General features: G+C 34.1%; 2 protein-coding genes and 1 pseudogene across 3 annotated transcripts; 2 read left to right on the top strand and 1 right to left on the bottom strand.

Annotated features, from left to right (window-relative positions):
• The first annotated feature begins 281 nt into the window (after window positions 1–281).
• On the top strand, window positions 282–13,000 carry LOC110732392 (annotated as a pseudogene).
• Window positions 13,001–15,397: 2,397 nt separating this feature from the next.
• On the top strand, window positions 15,398–20,464 carry LOC110732393 (RGG repeats nuclear RNA binding protein A-like). Of its 2 annotated transcripts, none has more exons than XM_021912327.1 (7): window positions 15,398–15,826; window positions 17,248–17,539; window positions 17,635–17,703; window positions 17,785–17,911; window positions 18,755–18,913; window positions 19,109–19,165; window positions 19,982–20,464. In XM_021912327.1, exons 1-7 carry the CDS (start codon window positions 15,652–15,654, stop codon window positions 20,159–20,161), a joined length of 1,059 nt encoding a protein of 352 aa, XP_021768019.1. In that variant the 5' UTR covers window positions 15,398–15,651; the 3' UTR covers window positions 20,162–20,464. The 2 variants fall into 2 exon arrangements, with proteins under 2 accessions (XP_021768019.1, XP_021768020.1); XM_021912328.1 differs by having other exon boundaries at window positions 15,683–15,824; window positions 17,245–17,539.
• A 1,062-nt stretch (window positions 20,465–21,526) lies between these two features.
• LOC110732394 (ras-related protein RABD2c-like) lies at window positions 21,527–25,884 on the bottom strand. The gene is made up of 8 exons (XM_021912329.1): window positions 25,737–25,884; window positions 24,406–24,478; window positions 23,160–23,207; window positions 22,998–23,045; window positions 22,490–22,561; window positions 22,243–22,398; window positions 22,034–22,137; window positions 21,527–21,834 (listed from the first exon to the last, which is right to left on the bottom strand). The coding sequence occupies exons 1-8, from the start codon at window positions 25,748–25,750 to the stop codon at window positions 21,741–21,743; spliced, it is 609 nt and encodes a 202-aa protein (XP_021768021.1). The 5' UTR covers window positions 25,751–25,884; the 3' UTR covers window positions 21,527–21,740.
• Between the last annotated feature and the right edge of the window lie 275 nt (window positions 25,885–26,159).

Raw genomic sequence — 26,159 nt, forward strand, 5'->3', positions numbered from 1 at the left:
AACTGAAATTAAGCTGAACATAACAGACCGTAAGTTATGAAGTTTAGATAATTCAAGTGAAGAGAATGCATAGGAATGAAATGAATGATGATGATACGAGCATATAATTATAGGAGTGGATTGGTGGATGTTGTTCTCATATGGGCCTAATTCAATTATAAGCCCAACTCAAAAAGGTTATGTAGGCTATATAAAATCATGACTAATCCAAAATTCCAGCCCAAAACTACCAAACGACAAAAATATTTTAATCAAAATAAAATTTAAAATTAAAATGAGTTCTAAAGAAAGAAATATTTTAATCAATTCACTTCACTCTACTCTACTCTCTCACTTCTGTAGTACGGAGTAAGTTGTAACGTCGGTCATCACTTCCCTCGTTAACCGTCCTTGACGAGACTTCTAGAATTCGAATAATTTTCTCTTGAAGGTAAAGCCCTTTCTCTCTCCTCTCAATTCTTGATTTTTAAGTTTTTACAATTGCATGCAAACAATTTAGGGTTTAATTTCGAAATTCTGCTTTCCAATTTGGTATAATTTCTTTATTCAGCGAAATATTTACTTATTAGGGTTTTGATCATCTTTCTTATGCAATTTTCACCTAATTATATTCTGTTAGCTTTCTTGGACAATTAGAGTTTGGTTCTTGATTTTATCATGTGATTGTTTCTAATTATGGATTGTAGTTGTAGTTATTGTTCTTTGGATATAAATAATAATCTTTTCTCTTGCCTTCAAATTGATGCAAAGTAGATGATTGTTTACAGAGTATAATTATCATTTTTTGGTTGCAGAGTGTAATTAGTGTTTGTAATTACAGAGTGTAATTAGCATTTGTGATTGCAGAGTGTAATTAGTGTTCGTAATTACAGAGTGTAATTAGTGTTTTGTAGTTGTTTAGTGTAATTGCATTATGTGGTGGAAAATGTCGTACTTGTCGGGTTCAGTTGATAGATTATTAGTTTGCGTCTAATTGGACTTTAGGCTACTGATTTACCTGCAAGTGTAACCATCGGAATGTTTAGCTTTTTTGGGAAAAAAGTGATTCTAATACTACTACCTTGTAAAGGTATAAGTATCTGAAAATTTATCCTAGTTATGTCGTTGTGTATGTTTCTGCTTTGTGGATCCCTTTGAATGGTCTTCCATCATATAGGCCTATCGGGTTATGCTGTATAGGTTTTGGGGATCAATTGTTTAAGTTTTTAGGTTTGCGTGCATTCTAGTTGTGTGGCGAAATATTTAAACGCGAATTGTTACTGATATTATTTTAAAATGTGAACTGTTTTACTTTCATAAAAGTGTTTGATCATACATAAATTTTACTGATGTTATTCTATTTGCTTTTAAATACCTTCCTAGGTGATGGAATTTCACTTTATTGATGACAATTAATTAAAATTTTAATGTGGAGATACTAGCATTTTATTTTTTTTGCTGTAGTGTCCTAATGTCTTTTGTCTAAGACAGTGCTTGCCTTTTGATGCAGATCTGTGCATCATCACTCATATTATACAAATGTCTGTAAGCGATGAAGGTAAACTTGATGAAGTTGACTTCTCGTGGGGTTTAAAGAAGGGATTAGGTGGTAAGCATGGGGATGTGCAGATTTATAATTCATTTACATATGATGGTGTAGAGTACTTTCTCTATGATTCAGTATATCTGTTCAAGGACGGAGTACCAGAACCATACATTGGTAAGCTCATCCAAATTTATGAGCGTCCTAATAAAGAAAGGAAGGTCATAGTGCTATGGTTTTTCCGTCCTTCGGAAGTGTCGAATTTCTTGGGAGGTGAAAATGTGCTTGAGAATGAGCTATTTTTAGGTACTGGTTGTGGCAGAGGTTTGGCAAATATTAATCCCCTGGTAATGTTCTCTACTTTTTTGTTGTTTTTGAGTTTGGAGTATGTCATATGTACTTTGCTTCCCATCATTGGTCGTGCCTTATGAGCTTACTGTAGTTATATATTACTAATGTTTATATTGCACTTCTCTCTTTTGTTTTTCTTTTTTTGTTTTTGTTTGTGTGTGTGTGTGTGTGTGTGTGTGTCGCTTTACCTTTTATAGTTTACTAGCTTTAGTTATTATTTCTTTCACTTTTGCTGAAGTCGTGTCTCTTTGTGAATTCACCTGATTCTTTAATTTTTGGCACTTAAGTCAATCAGGGATAGAACTGTCTATGCCTTTTTACCTCTTGAAATGTACTAGTAGGTGCTTAAGGATTCTACTGATGATGGTGTTTTGGGTTTTGTTTGTAACAATATGGATTTGATGGGTGTTGAGGCGCTGCAGCAAGCCACTAATGCTATCCTATTTAATTGTCTTTAAGATCATGAGTTGGTTTGTCTTTGTGTGACCAATCAAGGGGGAAGTTTATTAATTGTTGTTGAACTGATATTGTGAGGCTATTAAAGTAGCAGGGGAGTTAATATATCAAAGATCATTATAGTATTACTGTCTCATAGAGAAGGTAGAAGTTGCTGAATGGAAGGCATAGGTAAGTGTGGGTACTTGAAGATAATTCTGATAAGATGGATGACTTGTGGTGCATGTTCCATAGCATTGGTTTGTTGAAATAGGAAATTATGTTGAGGTGGATGGGCAATGGGTTTAAAAATTTTGATATTGTTTGCTATGCTTGATTGAAGAATTAAAATATTAGAGGCATCAATAAGAGATGGCTTAAATATCGGTTTGTCTAGTACTTTAGTATCTTAGTGTAAGGTGGTCAATTAACTTAGTTGTTGCTTCTTCTTGGCGGGAGGATGAAAAGTAGTAATGTTTTTGGATTTTCAATGGCTGTGCTAATGTGCAGTATGTTTTCCTCCATTTTCCGGTTATGACACCACAATGCTTACTTAGACATCTTCAACATGGCACTAACAGTATCAACTGATCCCCCATATGTTTTCCCTTAACAAGCATCCTTCCATCCTCATCTCACCATGAAATTCTGCGCACACAGCCTTATTGCCCATTGGCCGTCGTGATTATGTGCTACACAGTTTTCCATCTTTGCTTCAACTAACAACAATTAGTTTAATACTCAAATCTTAGGAAAAAATCACTAGTGTCAGTCTAATATGACACAACCGTGGGAGTGGAAGGTGATGATGCAAAATTAATTCCAAAATCATAATAGTTTGTACTTTTGAGCAATTGACAAGGGCTGACTTTTGAAAGCTAAATACAGTCATTTATGTTCTCAATTCTATGCGTTCAAATTTGACCTCCACTAGGTTTAATCTACTCACTAAACTAAGTAGTCCAATTTTCATATTGAGGTGAAACCATGAAGGATTGTCCTTTTAGTCCTTTAGTTTCCCCACCCCACTTCACATCACCGCACTACAATGCAAAAAATAAGAGTTGTCCCTTGGCTTAAACAAGTTTTTACACACTATCACTTTCTCACTCTCAAGAGACCACAAAAGGAAATGGTGGGTTTTTTTTTTTTTTGGTTTTTGTTTTTGTTTTTTTTAATATATGCTTGCATTTCATTTGCGCTTCTCAAGCATATACGAAGTATGAACTTTAACGTTCATGAGAAGTTGCTCTTATGGAAGCTAGTTCATTGTTTGCCTTAATGATCCTTTTTGATTTCATTCTTGTTTCAACTTTATAAAAAAAGGGGAGCCGGAGGAGCTCCACTGCTCCACCTTTTAAGATTAATAAGCCAATGAAATATGGTTTGTTGGGTTTTTTCTCGGGTGATTGAAGTGAAAAAACCATATTGGCTTTGAAACAATTTCTAATATCTTACCAAAGGTGAGGGATAGTATTTGGGGTACTTAATCTTGGTCGCAGAAGATGCGACCACATAGTAAAGGTGCGTTTTGTTCACTTTAAAAAAGTTATAAAGTTTAATCAATGAAGATTAGGCGAGATATAAGGTGAAATCAGGTGTAATAAGTGAGGTGAAGAGAACACACCCTAAAGGTTGTGATGGAGGCTGTGAGCCCGTGACTGAGGTTTTGATTCCCTAAATTCAACCACATCTCATCGACGAAGAGGACATTTTTGGAGTCATAAGCTAAATTCCGTTCAATTTTTCGCCTTTAGGCCTTTTAAGTTGCAAGGGCGTTCTCAATGTTGATTTCGATATGCATAAAGATGCTGCCTCTGATTCTGCTCGTGCTAATTCAGGAAGCAATTGCCGGGAAGTGTAATGTTATGTGTATTTCCAAGGATCAGAGAAACCGGCAACCATCAACTGAAGAAGTTAGGACAGCACACTTTGTGTTTTATCGTGCATTTGATATTCAACATTTTACAATTTCTGATGTGCTGAGGGAAACAATTGCCACGGTTAAGGGTGTGTTTTGAACCAAAAAATCTTTTGGTTTAACCTTCTGTTAGAAAAAGTTTTTCTTTTGACACTATTGTTTTGTTGCTATACTGTTTCAGTTAACTACTTATTGAACAAAAGTGATTTTCCACAAACAAGTCACGATAAGTTAGATAGCGGAAATACAGTAGTGAGGATAAAAAATTCACCTAATTCTGTTGAAAATACTCTCGTGGCCGAAAATGCTGTAGAGAATGACGGCATTGTAGGCCCTCTAACATCGAATGATGATGATGATGGAGCAGAAGATATTTTGGACAAGTCAAAATCCTGTCCTCCAAAAAATCGTGGAGATGTTCAATGTGATGATACATGTCTAAAAAAGGGCCTAAAGAAAAACTTGGTATCCAACAAGCATAATGTTGGTGCAGATGAAAATGTTTTGTTTGATGCTGGTGTGTGTTCTTTCTTGGTGAAGTATGACAGAGTGTCAAACAAAAAGGGCGATGTTCCTAGATCTGATAATACAGGTTCAGCGGATTTATGTGAGACTAAAGTGGTCTTGGGTTCTGGTCAAAAATTCAGATTGAGATCACCTGATTCCATGAAAACTGAAGTGGACAAAGTTACTGAATTTGCTGCAAAGACAGGACCATCATCAAGTGGTACCTTGCTAAAATCCAAGCTTGTGAAATCTGTCCATCCATCGGATGAGAGAGCAAAGAATCATGGGCAGAAGTCAGTTGCTGATTTTGGTGCTATGGTGGAGAAGCCTTCAAAGAAACTTAATGATAATGTTGCTCCACTACCAAGCAGTAATGATAAGGTGTCACAGTCTTCTGGCGTTGCTGCTGAAACAATTGATAAAAGGAAGATGATAAAATCTGTTAAACCATCGGGTGGGAAGGCAATTAATCTTAGGTTGAAGTCAGGTGATGATTGTGGAAAATGTGATGGCTCTGCTTCAGTTCCATCCTCTTCTGTCTCTGAGAAGGGAAAGAAAGAAGTGAAAATGGGTATTCAAATAGGAACTGGTTTGGTGAGGAAATTGAAGTCTGTTAATGATTCTGGTGCTTTGGAGGAGAGGCCATCAAAGAAACTTAAGCATAATGGTATGAATCCATTACCATTGGATGATGGTGGGTTCAATGCACAAAACACTGCTTCTGTTTCTGCTGCAAATAATAATGCTTCAGAGCCTTCTGGTATTGCTGCTAAAACAACTGATAAAAGCAAGATGGGTAAACAATTGGTTGGTAGAAGCAGTGTCATTCCTAAGATGCTAAAGTCTAATAGCATAACTGAGAGTAAACCTGTGGGAAAGTTGCTTAAACTGTCTACTCGACAACCTGTTGGTGATGCTGCTGAAATTAGTGATAGCAGACAATTGGACAGGGGTATAAGTCATGGTCTGCCTAAGAAGCCTAAGTACAATAACACGATGAAGGAGAAATCTAGTGACAAAGTTAGCAAAACGGGTGCAATGCTATCAAAAGATATGCGAAAATCAACCCTGGCCTCTTGTACAAGTGATAAGGCTCCACAATGCAATAAAGTGGAGAGCGGTTGTGGTGTGGGGTTGGATGGTACAAAGGATGGCCTCACACATCTCAAATCTAAGGGCAAAGTAGAGGACAAATCTAATCTTAAGTTGAATAGAGCGTCCATCAAACAAGCTAAAGTTATGGGCGCTTATGCTTATGGGCATCTTATCGAAGTCACTCAAAGACCCCCGGTAAGTTTGTTGTTATTCAACCTTCAATTGGATGCTCCTTACCTTGTATCTATAGTATTTCACTATCTTGTACCCGTTGATTTTCTAATGGCTTAAAAAGGATAAAATATTTTCTCGTCTTTGAATTTCTCGCTTTCGGACGTGCTTTAATAAAACCACTTGCTAATAAAGCAATCCCTTGTACTTGTGAAGATTTAAATGCTACTTTGTATAATGCTTTCTTCTTTATGAAACATTTATATGTTATTAGAATGTGTGAGTGAATGTGTAAGAGACTTGTGGAGAAAATCTATTTTAGAATTTCTTGTTCTGGTGTAGGTACTCCCATTCCCAGATTAGTTATAACACTTATCAAAACGCATATTCTAGGTTTTAAGTTGTTTGGTGTCTATTGTTGTTTTATTGAAAAAGAACGAAAAGCTATAGGGAGGTATTATTTTATTGAGATGTTAGAAGTGTAAGAGATCTTGGGGTGTATTTTTGTTGGATGTGAGTGTGTGGGACCATATATTTTTGGTGGTGGAAAAAGAGGTATTAAAATAATAGCGGGGTTTTTCTTCTAACAAAGTGTAAAATTAATTGTCTACGTGAAAAGAGAGAAGGTAAAAAGTAACTTGGATAAAGAGAGAAGTAACTTATTTAGTTTGGAGGAATGACTTACTCTGACTTTATTATGGTAAAATGAATGTTCACACTTTTTAAATGGCAAGAAAAGAATATTGAAAAAGAATTTTCATTCATTTATTAGCATCATATATTATCAATTAGATGCTAACATGTAAAACAATACTCCTTCCGTCCCTTAAAGAATGTCCCAAATCTTTATTTCACTTTCTAAAGAAGCAAGTGCAAGTTTATGCACATAGATGGTTACAATCATTGATGTTGAGAGAAAGATACGCAGCAAGAAAGTTTTCAAGTGGGATGTACAGAGCAATTTTTAAGGACTTCGTTCTTTGTTAATGGGATTATGGGGTAATCTTTTGATGGAGGGAGCATTACCTCTTGTTGTAGTGGTGGTTAGTTCTTTGCTCTTCGAACTGTAAGATGCAAGGGTTCATGTTGGTTTTTTTAATTTTTTTTTTATTTTTTTTGGGCGTTAAGCTCCCAAATAAAAATCATTTTCATTGATTGTGACCTTTATTGTAATATCATGTGCCTTTTATGTTTAGACAAGGCGACGTTATGAGACTTACTTAGGTTCACTAAGACACACCAAGAGGAACATGTGCCTTTTGTGTTTAGACATGGCGACGTTAGGAGATTTACCTAGGTTCACTATGACGCCCCGAAAGGAACATATGCCTTTTGTGTTTAGTCAAGGCAATTTTAATGCCTAGGCTCACTAAGACATACCCAAGATGCATAAAACTATTTTGTCACTTGAAAAATCTCTTTTGCCTCCCTTTATATACAATTGATGTTTCCTAATGGATTGAATGTTAAAGTGATCACCCCGCTCATCTCTAATTTTGGTTTAGCCATGTAAAAATATCTTCTTGTACTAACGTGTCATCTCTTTCATTTGTTGACTTTTATCTCTCTCTATTGGTTTTATTCTCTTCCGTTTTGTAGCTTATTTTCTTATTTTTTATAAATATTTTATCTACGAAAAAACTGTTGATTATGATATGATTTTCCTGTGGTAGTAATCTTCTTGCTTTCATTCTCATATTGTACACAGGACGAGAGCAAATGGGTGGGAGCTTGCAATGTTGTGAGTATTTTTCTTTACGCGTATCTTTTTCTGTGATTAGCTATATTTGATTCTTCGGTGTGGTTGGAAGGGGTATGTGCCAAAATTTGTAAGTATAAAGTGCAATCCTATCATAGAATTTATGCATGTATGGTCCCGAGATGTGATTGCCTAAGTTGGTAATGGATGGTGCTTAGTTCTAATGAATTTTATATTTGAATATTTGATTTTTAGTATGGGTCATTCAAGGAACGTGAAAATTAGGGAGAGAAGAGGTTGATGTGGAATTTGGTGGACATTGTTTGATACTTCTGGTTGTTCTGCTTCTCCAGTTATCTTTTTTCCCTTGTGGCTGATACTTATCTGACTCCTCAAATGTAATTGGAAAATATTGAAATCAATTTGTTCATGCTATGACTCATCTTTGCCTGTGAGAATATTCTTACTGGAGTTTGGTTAGGAGGTTGCTCAATTGTCATTGAGTATAGAATTGCTGCTGATTTTTGTTCAGTGAAAAATGAAGACAACTGGCCTTTGGCCGTTTCTTTCAAATTGATGAAAAAATAGATAGAATAACTCTTCTTGGTTGTCTAGGATAAAGAGTTTTAGTAACTATCCATTCTTTCTAATTGTGCTTATTGTATTGGCTTTTGTCAGAACATAAAGAATTTGATATTTACATAATTGAATTAAGTGTTGGAGTTTATTTAAATATCTATTGTTATAACAGTAATTACAGAGGAAATTTAGTTATATATTAAAATGAAATATCTTTATAACATTACTGCTGTTTTCCTTGTTGCTAATTTTTCCTTATATTTAACATTAGTGGTGTTGATATAATTGTTATCTTATTCATGTGTAATATAGTCTTATTTTAATGAAGCAATAGAAGCACAGCTCTAAATAATTATCACATATTGACTGCTTACTAACCGCTATATCTAATGATTAAAGTTAATGGACAATGATGATGCTTAAAGGTTGACTTTTTTTATAGATAGGTGATGTAGTTGATCTATTTGATGCATTTATTTGAAGATTTGATATGTGAGTTATGTAATGCTAATCTTTTGTTTATTTTTGTTAAGCAAGTAAGAATATATTACTAATGAACAAAACCAAAAACAGGATTAGGGCAAGCCCTCAAGTACCCCAACACAGCCTAACCTAAACAAAGAGAATACAACAAAGCGAAAATAAAGTCATTTGATATTTTTTTCCTTGTAGATTAGCATACACATAAGGTCCAATTTTAGTCAAATTAGACAATTAGATTAGATCAGAAAAAATAAGTTCAGATCAGATAAGCAAATATTAGGTGAATAAACATAGCCTAAGATAGACTATGTATGCATGAATGGGATCCTTTCTTGATCTATGTGTTAAGCGTTTCTTTTGTAAAAATTTATAACATACCTGTATAAAATTTGTGGAGAAACAAATGAACTTGTAAAAATTTTAACAGACTGAAGCTGAGGACTCTTAGAGAGCATATAGGATTTAACATGTCTTTTTTTTTGTTACAGTAATAGACTTTTAGTGGAAACAAGCTCTTTACTTTTAAAACAAGAAAGCTCACTTGAACTCTTTTTTAATATTTTAGAATGATGTTATTTATTATAAATGCCTTCCAAAGAGTTTATGAAATATGTGTTTCAGCCTTGGGAAGAAAGAATGAAGGAAGCCCGTGATCGGGGATCTCTTGTTCTGCTCTTGAATTTGGATCCCACATACACCTCACACGAAGTTGAGGTAATGACCTTTTGGATTTTATTATTTATTTAATATGGAGTAATGTGTTTGTTCATGTATTTGTCTTCTGTAACAAGTTTAAGTTTGTCTTCATGTCAATGAGCTCTATGTTAAAGTCTAAGTCTGTTGTAACAACCAATATTTTCTTTAATGTCTCTAAAGGTCTGTGCTTTTTGCTATGGTAGATTTTATAAACAATGTGGTCTCTTCATTTTATTTTGCTTTTTATGTTGCTTATCCATTTTTGAATTTCTTTATATATGTGATTGGAAATTGAAACTTATCAGTAATTATTAAAGACCTTACTAAAAGAATTAAAATCACGTGCATGCTTTTCTATTCATGAGATTCGAGAAGTGATCTACTAACAGTTATGGAACCTCTTTTCTTTTTCTCCCCTGCACATACAAAAGTTGATCCTTCTTGTTGAGCTATATATGTAGTGTTGATTTATTGCTCCTGCATGCCACAATACACGCCAGCACAAATAAAGAAGAAAGAAAATTGGCTGCAGGGTAAAATTGTGCTTGAATTTGTCTGTTTCTGGAGCATACCTTTAATATTGGGAATACCTGCATTTTATGTCAGAACATAGTATGGCATGGTCTTGGATATGGTTGCACGGCGAAAATGGTGCCTCATACTGCCTTATCTAGCCCACATTCTGGCAAGTCACCCTATACTACTAAGGATTTCTTACATAACCTTAACTCTTTAGTTTGTTATCATGTTGAGTTATGTTGAATATCCTGCTTGTAGGACAAGCTTATGCTATTTTTAAAACTCCGGAAGCTGCAAAGAAGATTGTTAGGAAGCTTGATGAGGAGTGCTTAATTCTCCCTAATGGAAGGTTTGTGCAACTAAATGTGTGTGTGTGTGTGTTCTTGCTTGCTATGGTAGGTGGGGGTGGAGAGGAGAGGGGTAGAGTTGAGAAGGGAAAAAGGGTGTTTTATTAATCATTTATAACTGTGCTTGTGATTGTAACTTCTTAGATACATTGTGCAAGATGTATGATTATTATGTGCATGAATGTGATTGTAACTTCTAAGATACATCGTGCAAGATCACCTGTCATTGAACTTCATCCTCCACTTCCAATTCTAGAGTTGATATCTGTAGGAAAGCTTCTGAGCCTCTGTTTACTGCTCTTGTAAATAGGGAATGGGTGAGATAATTATTCATTAGACATGCTCAACTGTTCAACCTTAGGGGTTAATTGTCAAACTTGCTGCTATTTAACTTATTTTTATTCAAGAATTAGTGTGTTCCTTATTTGCTTTGTGTATTGTTTTTGTAGCCTGAGATTGGATCTTCTTGTGTATTATATCTTGGTTGTTTAGTTTTGCAAAAATAAATGGTGGAAATTCTTTTCAGGACATTTTTGCCTGGTAGTGAGGTCGATACCTTGTTCATAGATCTTGGAGAAGAAGCTTTTTCATCCACTTCATGGTCCTTGGCTTTTTTTTTTTAGTCTCATTTATTGTGCTTCCACCAGCAGTAATGTTGTGAAATTGAATTCTTTGGTTAAGGATTTTGTCAAAGCCTAGAATTCCCTCCTTTGGGAGGTGTAGATGGGTTATTGCCTTATTGGGGAATTACTTTTTCTGTGGATGATTTTTTGATGAATGTAGTATTTCTTGTGGTATGATATATGCGGGGTTAGAAATTAATTATCAGTGGATGTCCAAGAGATTTTTAGGGGAATTTTTTTGTTTCCAAGTGAAACCCTTTTCTGTTATTATGTAGCTTGCCAATATTTCAATGAATCTTGATGAGTTTTTAAGAGAAGCCCTTTCCATGCTATATGAATTTATAAATCTTTACTACTTGTTCAGAGCATAACTTACATATGCTTTCAGGGCTCTTGTAGGGGTATTTAAAGTTCTAAGCTTCTCTGGAAAGAAGTCTTCATATCCTGGGCATCTGGTAATTGATAAGCTTAGACACCAAATGTCAAGAGAATCGGTAATGTTTTGCTGGTTTATGTTTTTGGCTACGTCTTCTAGTACCTCTTAAAAGCATCTTGCTTTTGTTTCCTACTTTGAAGTTGCCTAGTCTTCTCTATATTGTAACATGTTTCTGACTTTTTCTTTCAGAGAGATGCAGTTTCTACTTCTCATACTTCTCAGCCAAATAACCTTGAGTATGAGATTGGCACTAGATTGGCGAATGCTACAAGAGAGATCAAACATGTGGTGGAAAACATTGTATAAGGTTTGCATGCATCTGTGAAGTGAATTTTTTTTTTTTTTTTCCCGAGAAGAATATTTGTGATCATTTCCTCTAATCTGTCTTTCCCTATTTGTAGAAACAACTAGAAGAAATTGAAAGTTTGAAGACGAGGCTGAAGTCAAAGTGATCAAATCACTGTATTGGTAATAACTTGATATTTCTACTGTTTTAGAATCAAACAAGTGATATTAAAAGCTCAAGCATTAAGTAGTTCGTTGTTGGTCAATATCTCTCTCCAGTTATGCCCTTCCTGTTTAAAATTGTTCTTTTCTTTTTTATTTTCCCCTTCATTTCCTTCTTTTCAATAAGGGTAGTCTTACCATTTCCATGTTTCCATAATCAGTGAGTACTACAGAAATTTCTGGATTAGGAGTCCATGCTAGAGGTCCTAGTGTGCTGCTTCAGCAAGGGATCTGAAAGTTCAGCGAATGCTAATCATGAAGGATGAATTTTGCTCTTCAGTGTATATGCTGATGTAATGATTTTGGGGAATATTTGGCTCAGCATCTTCCAAGAACATTCATTGGTGGTAATAGAGGGAGTTCTTCCCTTGTTTTTTTTTAGGACTGACATTTTTTGCAGGTTGCTACTGCTGTGATGCCACACGTATGTGCACATATCTTGTATACTATGCATATAAAGAACTTAGTCTTTGCAATGTTAATAACATGATTTTCTTTACCCTTTTGTGGCTGACAATGTTTTGTTGCATATTGCTTCAAGTTGCTTTCTAGCAATTTCTTTCCCCATCAGTAGCTGTACCATAAGGACGCATTGTTTGGTGGCAGGATTCGCTGTGTTCGGTTTGATGTTTAGAACACAGACGATGAAATCTTGTTGGTTTTCACTAGAGCTGAAATAGTATTTACAGGTGCTATGGTTGTAAATCAAGTAATGAACAGACGCTTTGAGACTGGTGCGTTGAGGCTGAAAAGTGCTGGTTGGCCATTGTTGCAAAAAAATAACATTTTAATCAAACAGGAGCAGATATAAACCATTGTAAATTTGTAACTGATCAGTGTCAACGTTTTCTTTTTACCCGTCTATTTTTTATTCCTTTTTATTTTAAATCAATCTGTATTTCTTTTCATTACTAGTATAATTTGTAAATGGAGGGGGAATATGTGCATACATTAACACCTGCTAGAGTTGCAGCATACATACTACGTCTGTTTCATTACATTACTTTCATATCATTCTTGCAAGAGATAGGGAAATGAGTGTATAAAGTAAAGGTGTGTAAAAAGATACTCCGTAAGTGCATTGTGAATTTTATATTTTTTTATTTTTATTTTTGAATAAAGTGCATTGTGAATTAAGTAAAAGAGATTGAGTGGAAATGTGTAAATATTGCAGATTAAGATAGTTAAAGATGTTTGCCAAAAATAAAATGAATTATATAAGTTAGAACATTATGAAATGGACCAAAGTCTAAAACGGAATATGTTAGGAACATAAAATACATTATGCAACGTATGTGGCTCTAGCTAATCAAGTGTTGTTTGGATCTTCCCAAGTTTTGTACTAAAGGTTTTCTCGTAGAAGTTTTGTACTTTGTATTATATTTGGTCCAAATTCCACTTGTAGCACTTTGGGGGTAAGGATTTCTAGATTTTCTACACCTTCCCTACCAGTCCCAAAATCGAAAGGTTGGGTTGAATGATATATCATGTGGCAGCTAGCTCGGTCTTCCTGCACATTATATAAATTGGAGCATTAATTTTGAAATTCCGATAGTTCAAATAAAACTAAGTTCAAGGAAAAAAAGTTTTGCTAAGGATTACTCAAGTTTGAAATGCAGCTAAAATAAATTTTAATAATGTTTACAAGTTCAAGTTAGTTTTGAAAAGATAAGTTCAAAAAAATGAAAATTGGGTTAATAAAACACATCTTAAGGATTTGTTTTGTTAATCTTATTTTCACTTTTTCAAGAAAATAAGTTTTGAAAAAGATGAAATAAGTTTGGGTGAATAGAACGCATCTTAAGTAAATCAAATCTATTGTATTAAATAAATGTATATAACAATTGATTTGAGTTACAATAATTAATTCTATGATTTAGTTGCTATTATGGTTACTTTTTTTTTTTTTTTTTTTTTACTAGAAGAACTATTATGGTTACTTTGAAATTAATTAGCTTAGTTAATGTTTAAAAGGAAGTGATCTGAAAACTACTCTTTATTTTAAGGGATATGCAAATAATTCAAGGAAATTCAAGAAGTATATTTTCTAACAAACAAAAGTGTTATAAAGTACCATTAAGCTACTTGATGATTGTTTTAAAACAATTGTAATTTAATTTATAGCTACCATAATGTCATCATGAGGGTTACTTTATTAGTGTTAAAGGTTACTCCATCAGTGTGTATAGGTTATTTTGTCAGTGTTATAAGAGATATTCCATCAGTATTACAAGGATTACTTGGTTAGTATAATTGGGGTTACTTTGTTTTTTTATACAAGCGGCCACATGGTGTGGTCAGTCATACACCAAACGTGTTGTATAATGTTAATTTGATCATAATTATTGTAGTTTAATGGTTGAAAAGAAAATGCAAACAATATTTTCACTAGGATAGGCTTTGCTATAGCTAGAAGAGTGGGGGCTTAGATAGTATCTCGGCTTCCCACTAATTTTTTATAGGTTTTATGACTTTGTCTGTTTTTGATTTATAATAATAATAATAATAATAATAATAATAATTTTAATTATTATTTTTAATTATAAAAAATCAAACAACCTATATATATATATATATATATATATATATATATATATATAGATAGATAGATAGATAGATAGATAGATATTGAATTACTGTTTTTTTTCCTGTCTTTTTTTTTCCATTTTAAAAAAAATACTTAACTTTTTTTTTAATAGGTGATAATAATTTACTTAAATTAAAGGGTTTTGAATTTTGATGAGGAATTTACCGAATTTTACTGTTGGTGTGTTTGAATTGAATTGTGATCTTTAAACTTGATGATCAAAAAACTTTGTCTGTTATTCCCTAAACCAACAATATATGTTTTTTTTAACCTATATTAAGGTTATTATTTTGAGTTATAATTGAAGCGATTTTACAAGGTATTTGATGAATTTGGATCTCAAATCAGCAAGATTATTTTATTGGGAAAATTTTGATTTTGATTTTTTTTCAAAAAAAAACTTTTTGAAGGTTAAAAACTGACTAATGGATTAAATCTTTTTGCCTAACTTGAACTAATTCTTTCAACTTTGAACTTTTTGAATAGTTCGAAATCAATTTTTTATTTTAACTTAGGCAAATGCTCCTCCAATTTTCAATTTTGTAGGCTTACTTTATTTTACCAATTGTCTAATTTGTTATTTTTGTGGGTTTAATATATTTGAGTTTGTATAATGTCTTGAAAAATTTACGTAATTATAGAAAATTCTCACAAATTCTTTGTGTTTATCCGTACATCTCACGGGAGCTTATCTAGTAGCACATTATAATCATATATTAAAAAAGACTAATCTAATTTTATACAACCTCTGTTTCTTATTACATGGAAAACAACCCATGAGTTAAAAATAAAATTACCAAAAAATAGTCTCGAAAAAAAAAGATTGGACATGTAGTATGATAATCAAGCTTACAGTGAGCCCAATCACAGCATAACATCCCATTCCAAAGTAGGGTTTTAAAAGATCAGGTTCAATCTTCAGCCCCCATTTTCCTGCCGCTATAGTTAGGGTTTTTCTCTCTCTACTCTCTCACTCTCTCTCTCTCTCTCTCTCTCTCTCTATCACCCACTCTCTATTACTCAATCAATTTCTCTTCTTCCCCCAAATTTCTGCTCATTTCCATGGATTCTTTATCCTTAAACTAGGGTTTCTCTTCAATTTTTCTGGGTTTTATTTAATTCTTAGAGGTTAGGGTTTTTCCGAGGGTTTTTCTCAATAATTCAAGTGAGAAAATGGCAACAACAAACCCCTTCAATTTGTTGGATGATGATGCCGAGGATCCCGCCCTCCTCATTGCTGCGCAGGAGCAGAAGGCTGTTGCCGTCGATAAGAAGGCTCCGGCTGCTGCCGCACCCGCTGCTAAGCCCGCCAAACTTCCGTCCAAGCCTCTTCCTCCTACTCAAGCTGGTGATTTTCTCTCCCCTCCATTTTTTTATTTAACTGATTAATCTAGCTTTTTAATGTGTATTTGGATAATTAATGAATGTAAAATTTGTTTTTTTTTTTTAGTTTTAATTTCATTTTGTTTATTGTAGTTTCATTGAGCTTTTCTCTTGGTCATTTTTGGTAAATATTGATTGATATGATTGATTAAACTGGTTTTGATGGTAGATGAATGCTGTTATATTGGAATTTTTTGGGTATGTTTTTTTTTTTTAATTTTTTTTATAATTTTAATTTTAAGGTAGTTTTTCTAATTGGTGTCATTTTGGGTTGAAAATCACTATAGAATAATAAAAATGGCTTTTTTTGTTAATTTGCAAATCATTATGTATTGATTTTATTTTTATTTTTTATTTCTTAATTTTGTTTTGCGTTTCTTTTGTATTTGTCAACGAGAGTTGACTCTAGTATTTGTCCCTCTGGTTTCCTGCTATCGTTTCATCATTAGATGAAACATCCCAAATAAAGCTAACTAATGTAAGTTGTATATGGAGTTGTATAGGATTTAGTAATTTCGTTGTTACCTTTTTGGCCTTTTATTTTTGAGCTGATTTAGCTAGAAGTCAGTTAAATTATTGATTCGATCATAGTACGTGTTAATGGGTATATTTCAATATTTTACCGGGCCATTTTGGTAGCTCTGCCATGCATATAAGGTTTTGTATTTGCCATTGTTCCAATCAGACCCGAAAAATTAGAAATCAATCAGAAGTCAGTGGACCTGTATATAATTTTTGTTAATAATGTCCGTATCTGGCATTTAAATTTTTCTCCAATACTTTGGGTTTTTTTTCCATGCGTTGGAATTAACGAAGTGTAATTTTCCAAAACTCATTGCTAGCTAGTGGCTTTATGCTTAAGGAACAGAAATTTATTATCACTGCCCGAACCGTATTTTGCTTTCCTAATACTGTTAGATTCCATTCCAATCAGAAGATGACTAATCTGATCTTCTAGAAGTTTTATTTCCTATCTTTGGTTGTTAGTTTATTAAAAATGTTAATTATGTTATATGACGTGTAGAAATGCTTTTTTCCCCAAGATTTCCCAAGGTTTCTTATTTTTTTTTTCCAATGATTCATCATTCATTCCATCTATTCTCTATTTACAGATTGAACTTCCAGTGAAAATATTAAATGATTGGTTACGTTACGTTTTGTAAATATTGATAGCATCAGTTGTGTCTCAATCTTTCAATTTATTGAATGGTAGTTTTGACATGATTTAGTGGACGAATAGGAGGTGTTCTTAGAAACCTTTACTACTGATGGATTATTTTGCAAGTACCACAAGCTCAATAGCTTTCCTTTTGATGCATCATTTAGGTTAGCAGCATTCTAGTCTTACTGCTAAGTTGCTGCTGATTATAAGTTGAATGTTTACAGTGAGAGAAGCGAGGAATGAAGGTGGTCGTGGTGGTCGTGGTGGCGGTGGGCGTGGACGTGGTTCTGGTGGAGCTAACAGGGATTTTGCTAATAATGATGAAGCATTTGCTAATGAAAATGGAGCTTCAATGGCATACAAGGAGGAAAGAGGGCAAACTGAAAGACGTGGAGGGTATGTTGGTCCTCGTGGTGCTTACCGTGGAGGGCGCCGTGGAGGATTTGGCAATGGAGAAGTTTCTGAAGGAGAACGACCCAGGAGGACATTTGAGCGCCGTAGTGGCACTGGTCGAGGGTGAGTTTATCTACTGTTACAATAGCAATTATTGTTCGTGTGCTATGTCAATTTAAGAGTGATTGAATATCACATCAATTGATTCTCTTGAGCAGGGGCAGTGACATTAAACGTGAGGGTGCTGGTCGTGGAAACTGGGGAACTCCTGCTGATGAAATTGCTCCGTGAGTGTGAAAACTATCTATGTTTATCAATAAATTTAATACTCTTTAAGGCAAACATGCTAATATAAAACTTTATTTTAGGGAGACTGAGGAACCTGCTGTGGAAAATGAGGCAGCTGCAGCTGAGAAGCCGGCAGGAGAAGAAGTTGTTGATGCTGAGAAGGAGAATCCAGAAAAGGAGGTTGAAGAAGTTGAGCCTGAAGAAAAGGTGGGTTTTATTATATTTTTTTATTTCCTCTTTATCACTACAGATTTCTGCTGGCATAGGAATACCGGAACTATTATTTTTGTCACCATGATATTTCCTTACAATTTATGCAACTGCCAAAATAATGCTGATGTCCTTGATTTTATGCTTGGGCCTTATGAGGTCTAGAATTTTCAAGGAATTGAGTGCAACGTGTACTAGATTTGGAAGGCTATGCAAATCTTGAACTTGTTAATACTTAAAAATATATTTTCATATACACACCAACACGTGTCACAAAATTACGTTAGAACTTTAATGGTTCAATTGAATATAATGTCGGATGGTTTTAGTTTATTCTGCTTTGTAATTGCTAATCTAACGAGTCTATCAAGTTGAAGTTCTAGAAGTTAACTGTTCTGTTAATCTGTAGGATTTATTCAATACTTGCAACATCTCTTGGGTTATTGTTAAATGACTGAAAATACTATTTTACAGAAGAGTTATGGGTTGTTGATGTATTTCATGTATAGATCCATATAAGCATGCTCACCTTCCACATAAATTGAGAATTGCTGGCAGGAAAGCAGGACAAATAATTTGAAAGTTTTCCTGTATGTTAAAAGTTACAGTAAAGTTGATGTTTGACTAATTTTTTTTTATTTATTTTGTTGGTGGTTTGTATTAATGACTGCCCTTTGACAAGTAGTTTTGGCCTGATGTATAAGCTTTTGACTTTATTGTGTTGAGTAGTCCAAGTAGTTTTTATACATTTAATCTGTTGTAAAAATGTTAATTCTTCATATTTACATAAAAAACACGGGCCAATATTTTGTACTTATGTGGGTGTTTTATCATTGTCAGCAAATGACACTTGAGGAGTATGAGAAGGTCTTGGAGGAGAAGAGGAAGGCTTTGCTGGCATTGAAGGCTGAGGAAAGGAAGGTCGATGTGGACAAGGAATTTGAATCTATGCAGTTGGTTTCAAAAAAGAAAATTGATGACGAGGTCTTCATTAAATTGGTAAGGTCCCTCTTATTTTGGGTACTAATTTTTTAAGTGGAGGAATTTAGGAATATAAAGTTCTATCAGACTACCACCAATTTTCAACTGAACTCCTCATTTAAGCAGTTTTCATGTCAAAATTATTATTTTGAAGTGTGTCCTATATGCTATACCACAAGTCCATAACCAATATAATTGTTTTTTTGTCATCAGGGCTCTGACAAGGACAAGAGAAAAGACGCTGCCGAGAAAGAAGAAAGGGCTAAGAAGGTATCTGTGTCCTAACTGTTTTATTTTTTATTTTTATTTTTATAGTTTATGTTATAAGTGAATCTTACAAATATTACAATTGAACATGTTACATGTGCAGCTGATTACATTGAAGTCTAGTTTTACCCAGGATAGTTTGTTAACTTTTGCTCTATGAATGAGGAAAAAAACCCTTGGTTAAACCTTTTGACCTTAATGGAAGTTGTCTTTTCTGTTCTCTTGTGTTTATCAAAGTTGCCTTTTTAGTTTTCCATTTCTTACGTTTCTGTTGGCAATCCTCCTTTACTTCATTTCCCTGGTGTCTGTTCTCTATTTGCGACTCCCAGTTTCTGATTGATCTGTAGATTTTAGGGTGTTGCAGCGGGTAGCTATAACCTGCTGTAAAGCCATAATTGTTGGGTTATGATCTACAAATTTTGTTTGAGGCTTGGGATAGATGTTTTTTGTGGATTCTTTTGGTCCAAATTAAATTTAGTAGTAGTCTGCAAGTTGATATTTTTTACGGAGTACAAAGGAAAATGTATCAAGTTAGGTATCTAACTAAGAATTATGGCTGTTGAGTATTTGAAGAGTTATATAATTGAAGGATGAATACATCAAGTGGAGAGTGAAGGATAGCTCAAATGGTTAGAGCTTCCTTTTCGGTTCCAGAGGATACAAGGATCGATTTTCATCATCTGCCCTTGTGGCTCTCTAAACACCAAAAAAATGAATACATCAAGTTAAATTTATTACTTTCTAGTACAGTATCAGGCTTTATTGATATTTCTGTATTGAATGTGTTTTCTTTTGTTTGTTTGTTTGTTTTTATTTCAGTCTGTGAGCATAAATGAATTTCTGAAGCCTGCCGAAGGTGGTGACTCATGCTACAGGCGTGGCGGAAGAGGAAGAGGCCGTGGTGGTAGGGGTGGCAATGGAGGAGCATATGGCATGAACCATGCTTCTGCTCCTAAAATTGAAGATCCCAACCAGTTCCCATCCTTGGGTGGAAACTGAGATTTTGTCCGCCGTTGTCTTAGTTATTTTTGGCGCTCTAAAATTTGAGACTTATTTATGATGTTCAGAAGCTCAACAGTTGCAAAAAGATTTGACAGGAATAATTGTGTTTTTTCCTGTATTAAGAGTGTAAATCCCTTAGATTTGTCACCTTGCAAATTTTTCTTTGTTGTCTGTTGTGTCTTCGTCTTTTTTCAAATCAGTAGGTTCGATAGCAAGAGTGTAACTTTGTTCTTAGTTTTGAACTTTAATTTTGGAATCTATGAATGGCTGGTAGGTAGTACTGCTGGAAAGTTTCAACTATTTTTTGGGAAGATTTGTTCAGATGCTGAGGTAGATTTAGTCAAGCCAAAATCTAATGATCAAACCGTTGATTGTTCTCTTTTTCTAGGTTTTAGTACCTGAACTAAACATATGGTGTGTGAACTTTTGAAGCGTTTAAAGTTCTAATGGTAGTTTGAAAACGTGTGGCTGACCAATCAATTAATAAGAGCACTAAAGCAGGAGAAGTAGTTTGGCAAAGTTATGGTGAACTGTTTGTTTGAAGGTGATTAATTTGTCCAGTTTGAATGTGTTTCCTCTAATGGTTTTCTAGATCAGATTATGTATACTTGAATTCAACAAAATGACTTATAACTCGATCTTCAACTACCTAAATGTAATGTGAGTTAACATGGCTTGATTCATTGTACTTTGTATAATCTCCAAAACTGTCTACTACGTAATGTGAGTTAACATGGCTTAATTCATGCCAATATGCTCTCACTTATGAGAAATTGTCGAACAATCAGTTCTGGGATATGGCTGGTTTGTATTCTGGTTTTAGACTTTTTGAGAAGAAAAAAAAAAAAAAAAAAAAAAAAAAGGAAATTGCAAATGAGCTCATAGCTTTGAGATTATGATACTACTATAGATAAAAATTTGAGTCATTTTCTAGGGTAAAAGTCACTAGGATTATCTTCATACTTGTAAGCTCAATAAAAGAGGAACACTCTTATCTAGTCAACCTCAAAAGTTATAGTATTTCATACTGTAATTTAATTAAGCTTTTGGAGATCGTTCTAGACTTTGACCTGGGTTTTCAATATCTAGATAATATTGTTTACTTGTGATTGGTACTGGGAGATGTTTGTCATAGTCACCGAAGAAAGACTAATTGTCAGTTCGGCTTGGGTTAAGTTTTTATTCCGGATGAAAAAAGATACTATTACCCAGTGATGCTAGGGACATCTACAGCAAATATTACCCCCATGAACATTTTGAGTGCCGAGGGTGGGGGAGAGGGGGGTTAAGTCTCAGACCCCAAGCCGGGCTGAAACCTAAAATCCAGGCAGAGCACCGACTGAGATAGCATTGCAACCTCTCTAAAACTTCTTTGTGAGACAAAAAGTACTATAGTTTCAAATACTGTACATATGTTTGCTAAACAAGAACAATTGCAGAGTAAAGATAAAACGTTAGTGAACCAGCTGAAGCAAAATTTGTATTTTCTCAGCAAGATTGTGTTCACAGAAAGCTACGTTTACAACAATAGAACTACTTAATAGCCATTTAAAAATGAGACCATAATGATGCCGCTTCATGATGAGCAGCAGCCAGCCTTCTGATTCAATGGCTGTCCTTTAAGTTGAACAGTTGGCGCCTTAGCATTCATAGCAGGTTGGCTAGCCATCCTGCAGTTGCAAATCAAAATTCTAGTTAAGGAGTTGTAAACTTAAAACACTATACTGTAAACGAAATCACAGTTGTCTGTGCAAGGGATTAAGCTAGTGTCATCTGCAGCGACATTTCTCAATTCCTAATCTCAGAAGTAAAAGTGTATGACTACACTATAAGTTCAATGTCCAAAGATGAAGATATGATTTAATTTACCTGTTCTTGATTGAACCAGTCATAGCCATAAAAGCTTGTTCCACATTGGTGGCACTCTTTGCACTGGTTTCCATGAAGGGGATCCCAATTTCATCTGCAAACGCCTGTATAAACTCAAGCATAAGTTTAGAACTAGGCAGGGTAAGTCAAGAACCAAAAAGAAAAGAAGAATAAATAATGTGGATGAAAATCCAAGTTAAATCACTCACCTTACCCGTCTCATAGGAGACAACTTTATTCGCTGTTAAGTCGCACTTGTTCCCAACTAGAAGTTTGTTTACATTATCACTTGCATAACGATCAATCTCATTGAGCCATTGCTTCACATTGTCAAAGCTCTCTTGGTCAGTCACATCATAAACCACCTGCAAATAAGCATACAGCTATTATTCTATAACGATCATTATAAAAGATGAAGATATATTCAACACAATGACCAGTATTTATTCTACTCACAATGATCCCATGAGCCCCACGGTAGTAGCTGCTAGTGATTGTTCTGAAACGTTCTTGCCCTGCAGTATCCCACTGAACAATAACAAACCATGTAAATGGCAAGTACTTCCAAAAGATTTGCACCTCATTGACGCATAGTGTTAATTCAGACATGAAGTGTCCCACTGAGAACATAGATGAATCTACTTTTAGTGGTTTTAAATACAACTCCCAATTACAAAAGCTTATATGATATCCACAAAACAACCCCTTCTCTGAATTAAATAAATGTCTTTCCTGCTTAACTTGTATATGAGTTGAAAGGAATAACCAACATTCATCTTCTTTTATTTACATTCTCATTTTGAATTGAGAAGGATTGATTTGAAATGTTACAAACATGAAATTAAGTCCTTGATTGGCCTTTCTGGGCCCTGCTGGGGGCACTGTTTCTGCTTCAGCCTATTTTCTACCTGTGGCTTTGACATCAACTTTAAAAATCTAAACTTTGAGGTCATAATATACTTACAATCTGGAGTTTGACACTCTTCCCATCTTGTTCAACAGTGCGGATTTTCTGTCGATAAATCATGGGCATTAAATCAGATACTACATCATGTGACTAGAGATTAGACAAACCCCATTTGTTGGAGGGGAGGGATTGAAAAGTAAGTAAGAGCCATAAACTTACAAAGTCAACTCCAATGGTGCTGATGTAGCTCTCAAGATAGGCATCATCCTGATATCATAAAGCCATCTAATGTCAGTCAAATGTAATTAGGTAATGTTCAAGGAACCAACACACCACAGTACCACACACAATCAAAGCCTTAATCCCATAAGCGGGGTCAGCTACATGAACCAAAAATAATTATTCCGTATAGTCATCCACAAAAATCTTTCTCCCCATCCGTTACGATCAAATGCCTCATGCTCATGCAAATCTATATACTTCATATCCATTCTAACTCCTTCCAACCAAGTCATTTTTGGCCTCCCTCTCCCTCGTTTAACCCCTCCATGGTCCCACTCTTCGTACCGGTGCACTCTCGGGTCTCCGTCTCCGTCACACACAATGAGTAAAAAAAAAAAAAACTAGAAATTGAAGTGTTGAGAGAAGCAATAGTGATGTCTATTCCAAAATTCTGCTCATGAATTGCTTTATTAACTTGACTTAAATCATATAAGATTATTGAGAAAATCTTAGAATTCAGAATCAAATCAAACATATTCAGAATCAAATCAAACAAAAGGGAGAAGCAGACAGCTCAAAAATTACATATACATAAGCATCTACATACAGAGATGCAAAATGCTAATAGGTTACAAATAAAGCTAATAAACTCACTTACAACTGTTTCTATAAGAATCAGCGATTCAGCCCCAGCTCAGCATATATCATGTCCAATTGTCCAGTTCACCACATAACAGACTAATCTCCTTTGCAGCTATGCTATATTGCTATAGCACTCAAGCATATTGCCTAAAAGACTATACATTTAACGTTTGGGAAGGCAATCACCAACAAAAACAACTATGGAGTCATCAAGGGCACCACAATCTCAGGCCTTCCAATACTCAAATATACTATAAAATGAGGCCCATTTTTTTTTTTTTTTTTATTCCAGCTCTCTGGAAAAAGTAATTATATACTATGTACATCACTAAAATTAATGCAAAAGCTACAGCCAATCTAAATTCAGAAGTCATCCATACTAAATAAATCAGAATGTAAAAAAAATTAAGAATGAGTCTAAGAGAAAAATCTACACCAAATAAATCACCCTGCAATGGCTATTCAATAAAGAGGAACTCTGCAAATAATTTGTTGAAGCTAACTTATGGTATCATCCACACAAAGTCAGGTGAAGGAGCCACCGAGCCATACAAATGATTTAAGAACAAAGAGATAAAAATATTAAGGTTCAGAAACTCACAGCAAACCTCAACAGAAGACAGGACTTGCCAACACCAGAATCTCCAATGAGCAAAAGTTTGAACAAGTAATCACTGCATAAAATTATAAGATAAGTAAAATTTATAAGCTGAATTTATAAATTTTAAATAAAAAACTCTTCTAGTCTTAGTCTACCAAAGCATCATTTATAACAGCAATTAAGTTGCTTTAAAAGGAAATATATAAAGAAACCAGAATTACAGGAAATGTAGGTCCACACAGAAATGACAGAACAGCAAAAATCATGAAAAGGACAGTTCTTCGTCATGCAACTTTATACAACTTTGATCAGTTGTTCTAACCTTGATAGCACACCTATGATATGTACAAATATGTGTTCGCAAAATCCATTATTTCAACAACAATTTTCCTTAACGCAGCCAAAAGCTTTGGCAAGCTATTGAGCTATCAAAAGGATCACTCATGTTCATTTTCCCCCGTAGGTCACTCTTCCTAATGTTGATATAGTTCATTTAAATTACAGGTTTCATGATGATGGTAGCCAAGTTGATGCCTGCTAGCACATCCCAAATCAACATTGACAACCCAAAATGCAGCTGAAAGCAAGGGTGGTCGTATAAAAATGAAGCTTATCCCACATATTACATTATAACATCTCAACATACGCACTAATAACTACGCATCCTAATCTTCTGAAAGTAATAAATCTCATAAGAAGAATGATATTAACAATTGACAAAATAAATCAACATTCAAGATCATTGAGAAAAAATTAAAATCATTCATAACATATTACAGAAATGTATGCTTCAAAGCAGTATGCAACTGCCACAACACAAGTTGAAAATCGATAAAATTGCTCCTAAATTTGCTTCCAATTTTATTGCATTACATTGGAATGATTCAACCATTCCTCATTTTGAAAATATGATCTTTGTCTCACATCTGAATTAGCATAATATCTTAAGCATAATTACAAATGTACTTCGTATAATTCTGCTACTAACACATGAAAATAGCGAATTCTAATCCAGAAACCTAAACCTAAAAATATGAAGCATTCATCAGTTAGGTATAATTATCACATTTTGCCAATCAAAACAAATCAAAATTCATCAAAGATCAAAACTTTAATATATCGATTAATCCATAACCAAAAAAATCACTAAAAATATATAATCAGATCAAATATAACAAATGCATGTGAAAAATTTGCACTCAATTTCAAACTAGATCTGTAAATTAGATAATCAAACGAATTATTAAGTAACAACATCAAATCATCAATCAATCGAAACATAATTCAAAAATCAAATAAAATGTAAGCTAAAATTGATAAATTAAACTCACTATTCAGCATTCATGACTGAAATTAACGGAGAACAACACCTGTTTTTTTGATCAAATAATTAAAAATAATCAAAGAAAAATGGAGAGAGAAAATGAAGAAAATGAAGGTGGTTCAAAGTTTTAAATTGAACCGAAAGTGTCGGCCTTTTATATATGGGAAAGAAGGAGGGGCGTGAATTTATGACGTCGTAACTGCTGCGAGGAGCTGCCACGTGGCATAGATCGTGGTTAAAAATTGTTTGATAATGTGTGATTTTATTTATTGGGTCAATATTTTTTGGAGGGAAATTGGGATCTCCACCCAATCATGAATTTCTTATATAAGCAATTCGCCAATTCTTCTTCCTTTTTCCTTTTTTTTTTTTTTTTTGATAAAAAAATATGTAAGAAAAATTCATGAATCAATAACTATATACTAAAAGC

This window comes from Chenopodium quinoa, unplaced genomic scaffold (genome assembly GCF_001683475.1).
Source record: "Chenopodium quinoa cultivar QQ74 unplaced genomic scaffold, ASM168347v1, whole genome shotgun sequence".
Taxonomy (NCBI): Eukaryota; Viridiplantae; Streptophyta; class Magnoliopsida; order Caryophyllales; family Amaranthaceae; genus Chenopodium; species Chenopodium quinoa.

Coding starts and splice junctions, on each gene's coding strand:
- LOC110732393 (XM_021912327.1), top strand. CDS start 15,652: ATGGCAACAACAAACCCCTTCAATTTGTTGGATGATGATGCCGAGGAT. Junction 15,827..17,247: donor TCTTCCTCCTACTCAAGCTG/GTGATTTTCTCT, acceptor GAATGTTTACAG/TGAGAGAAGCGAGGAATGAA. Junction 17,540..17,634: donor CGTAGTGGCACTGGTCGAGG/GTGAGTTTATCT, acceptor TCTCTTGAGCAG/GGGCAGTGACATTAAACGTG.
- LOC110732394 (XM_021912329.1), bottom strand. Junction 23,046..23,159: donor GCACCATTGGAGTTGACTTT/GTAAGTTTATGG, acceptor ATTTATCGACAG/AAAATCCGCACTGTTGAACA. Junction 22,399..22,489: donor GTGGGGCTCATGGGATCATT/GTGAGTAGAATA, acceptor GCTTATTTGCAG/GTGGTTTATGATGTGACTGA.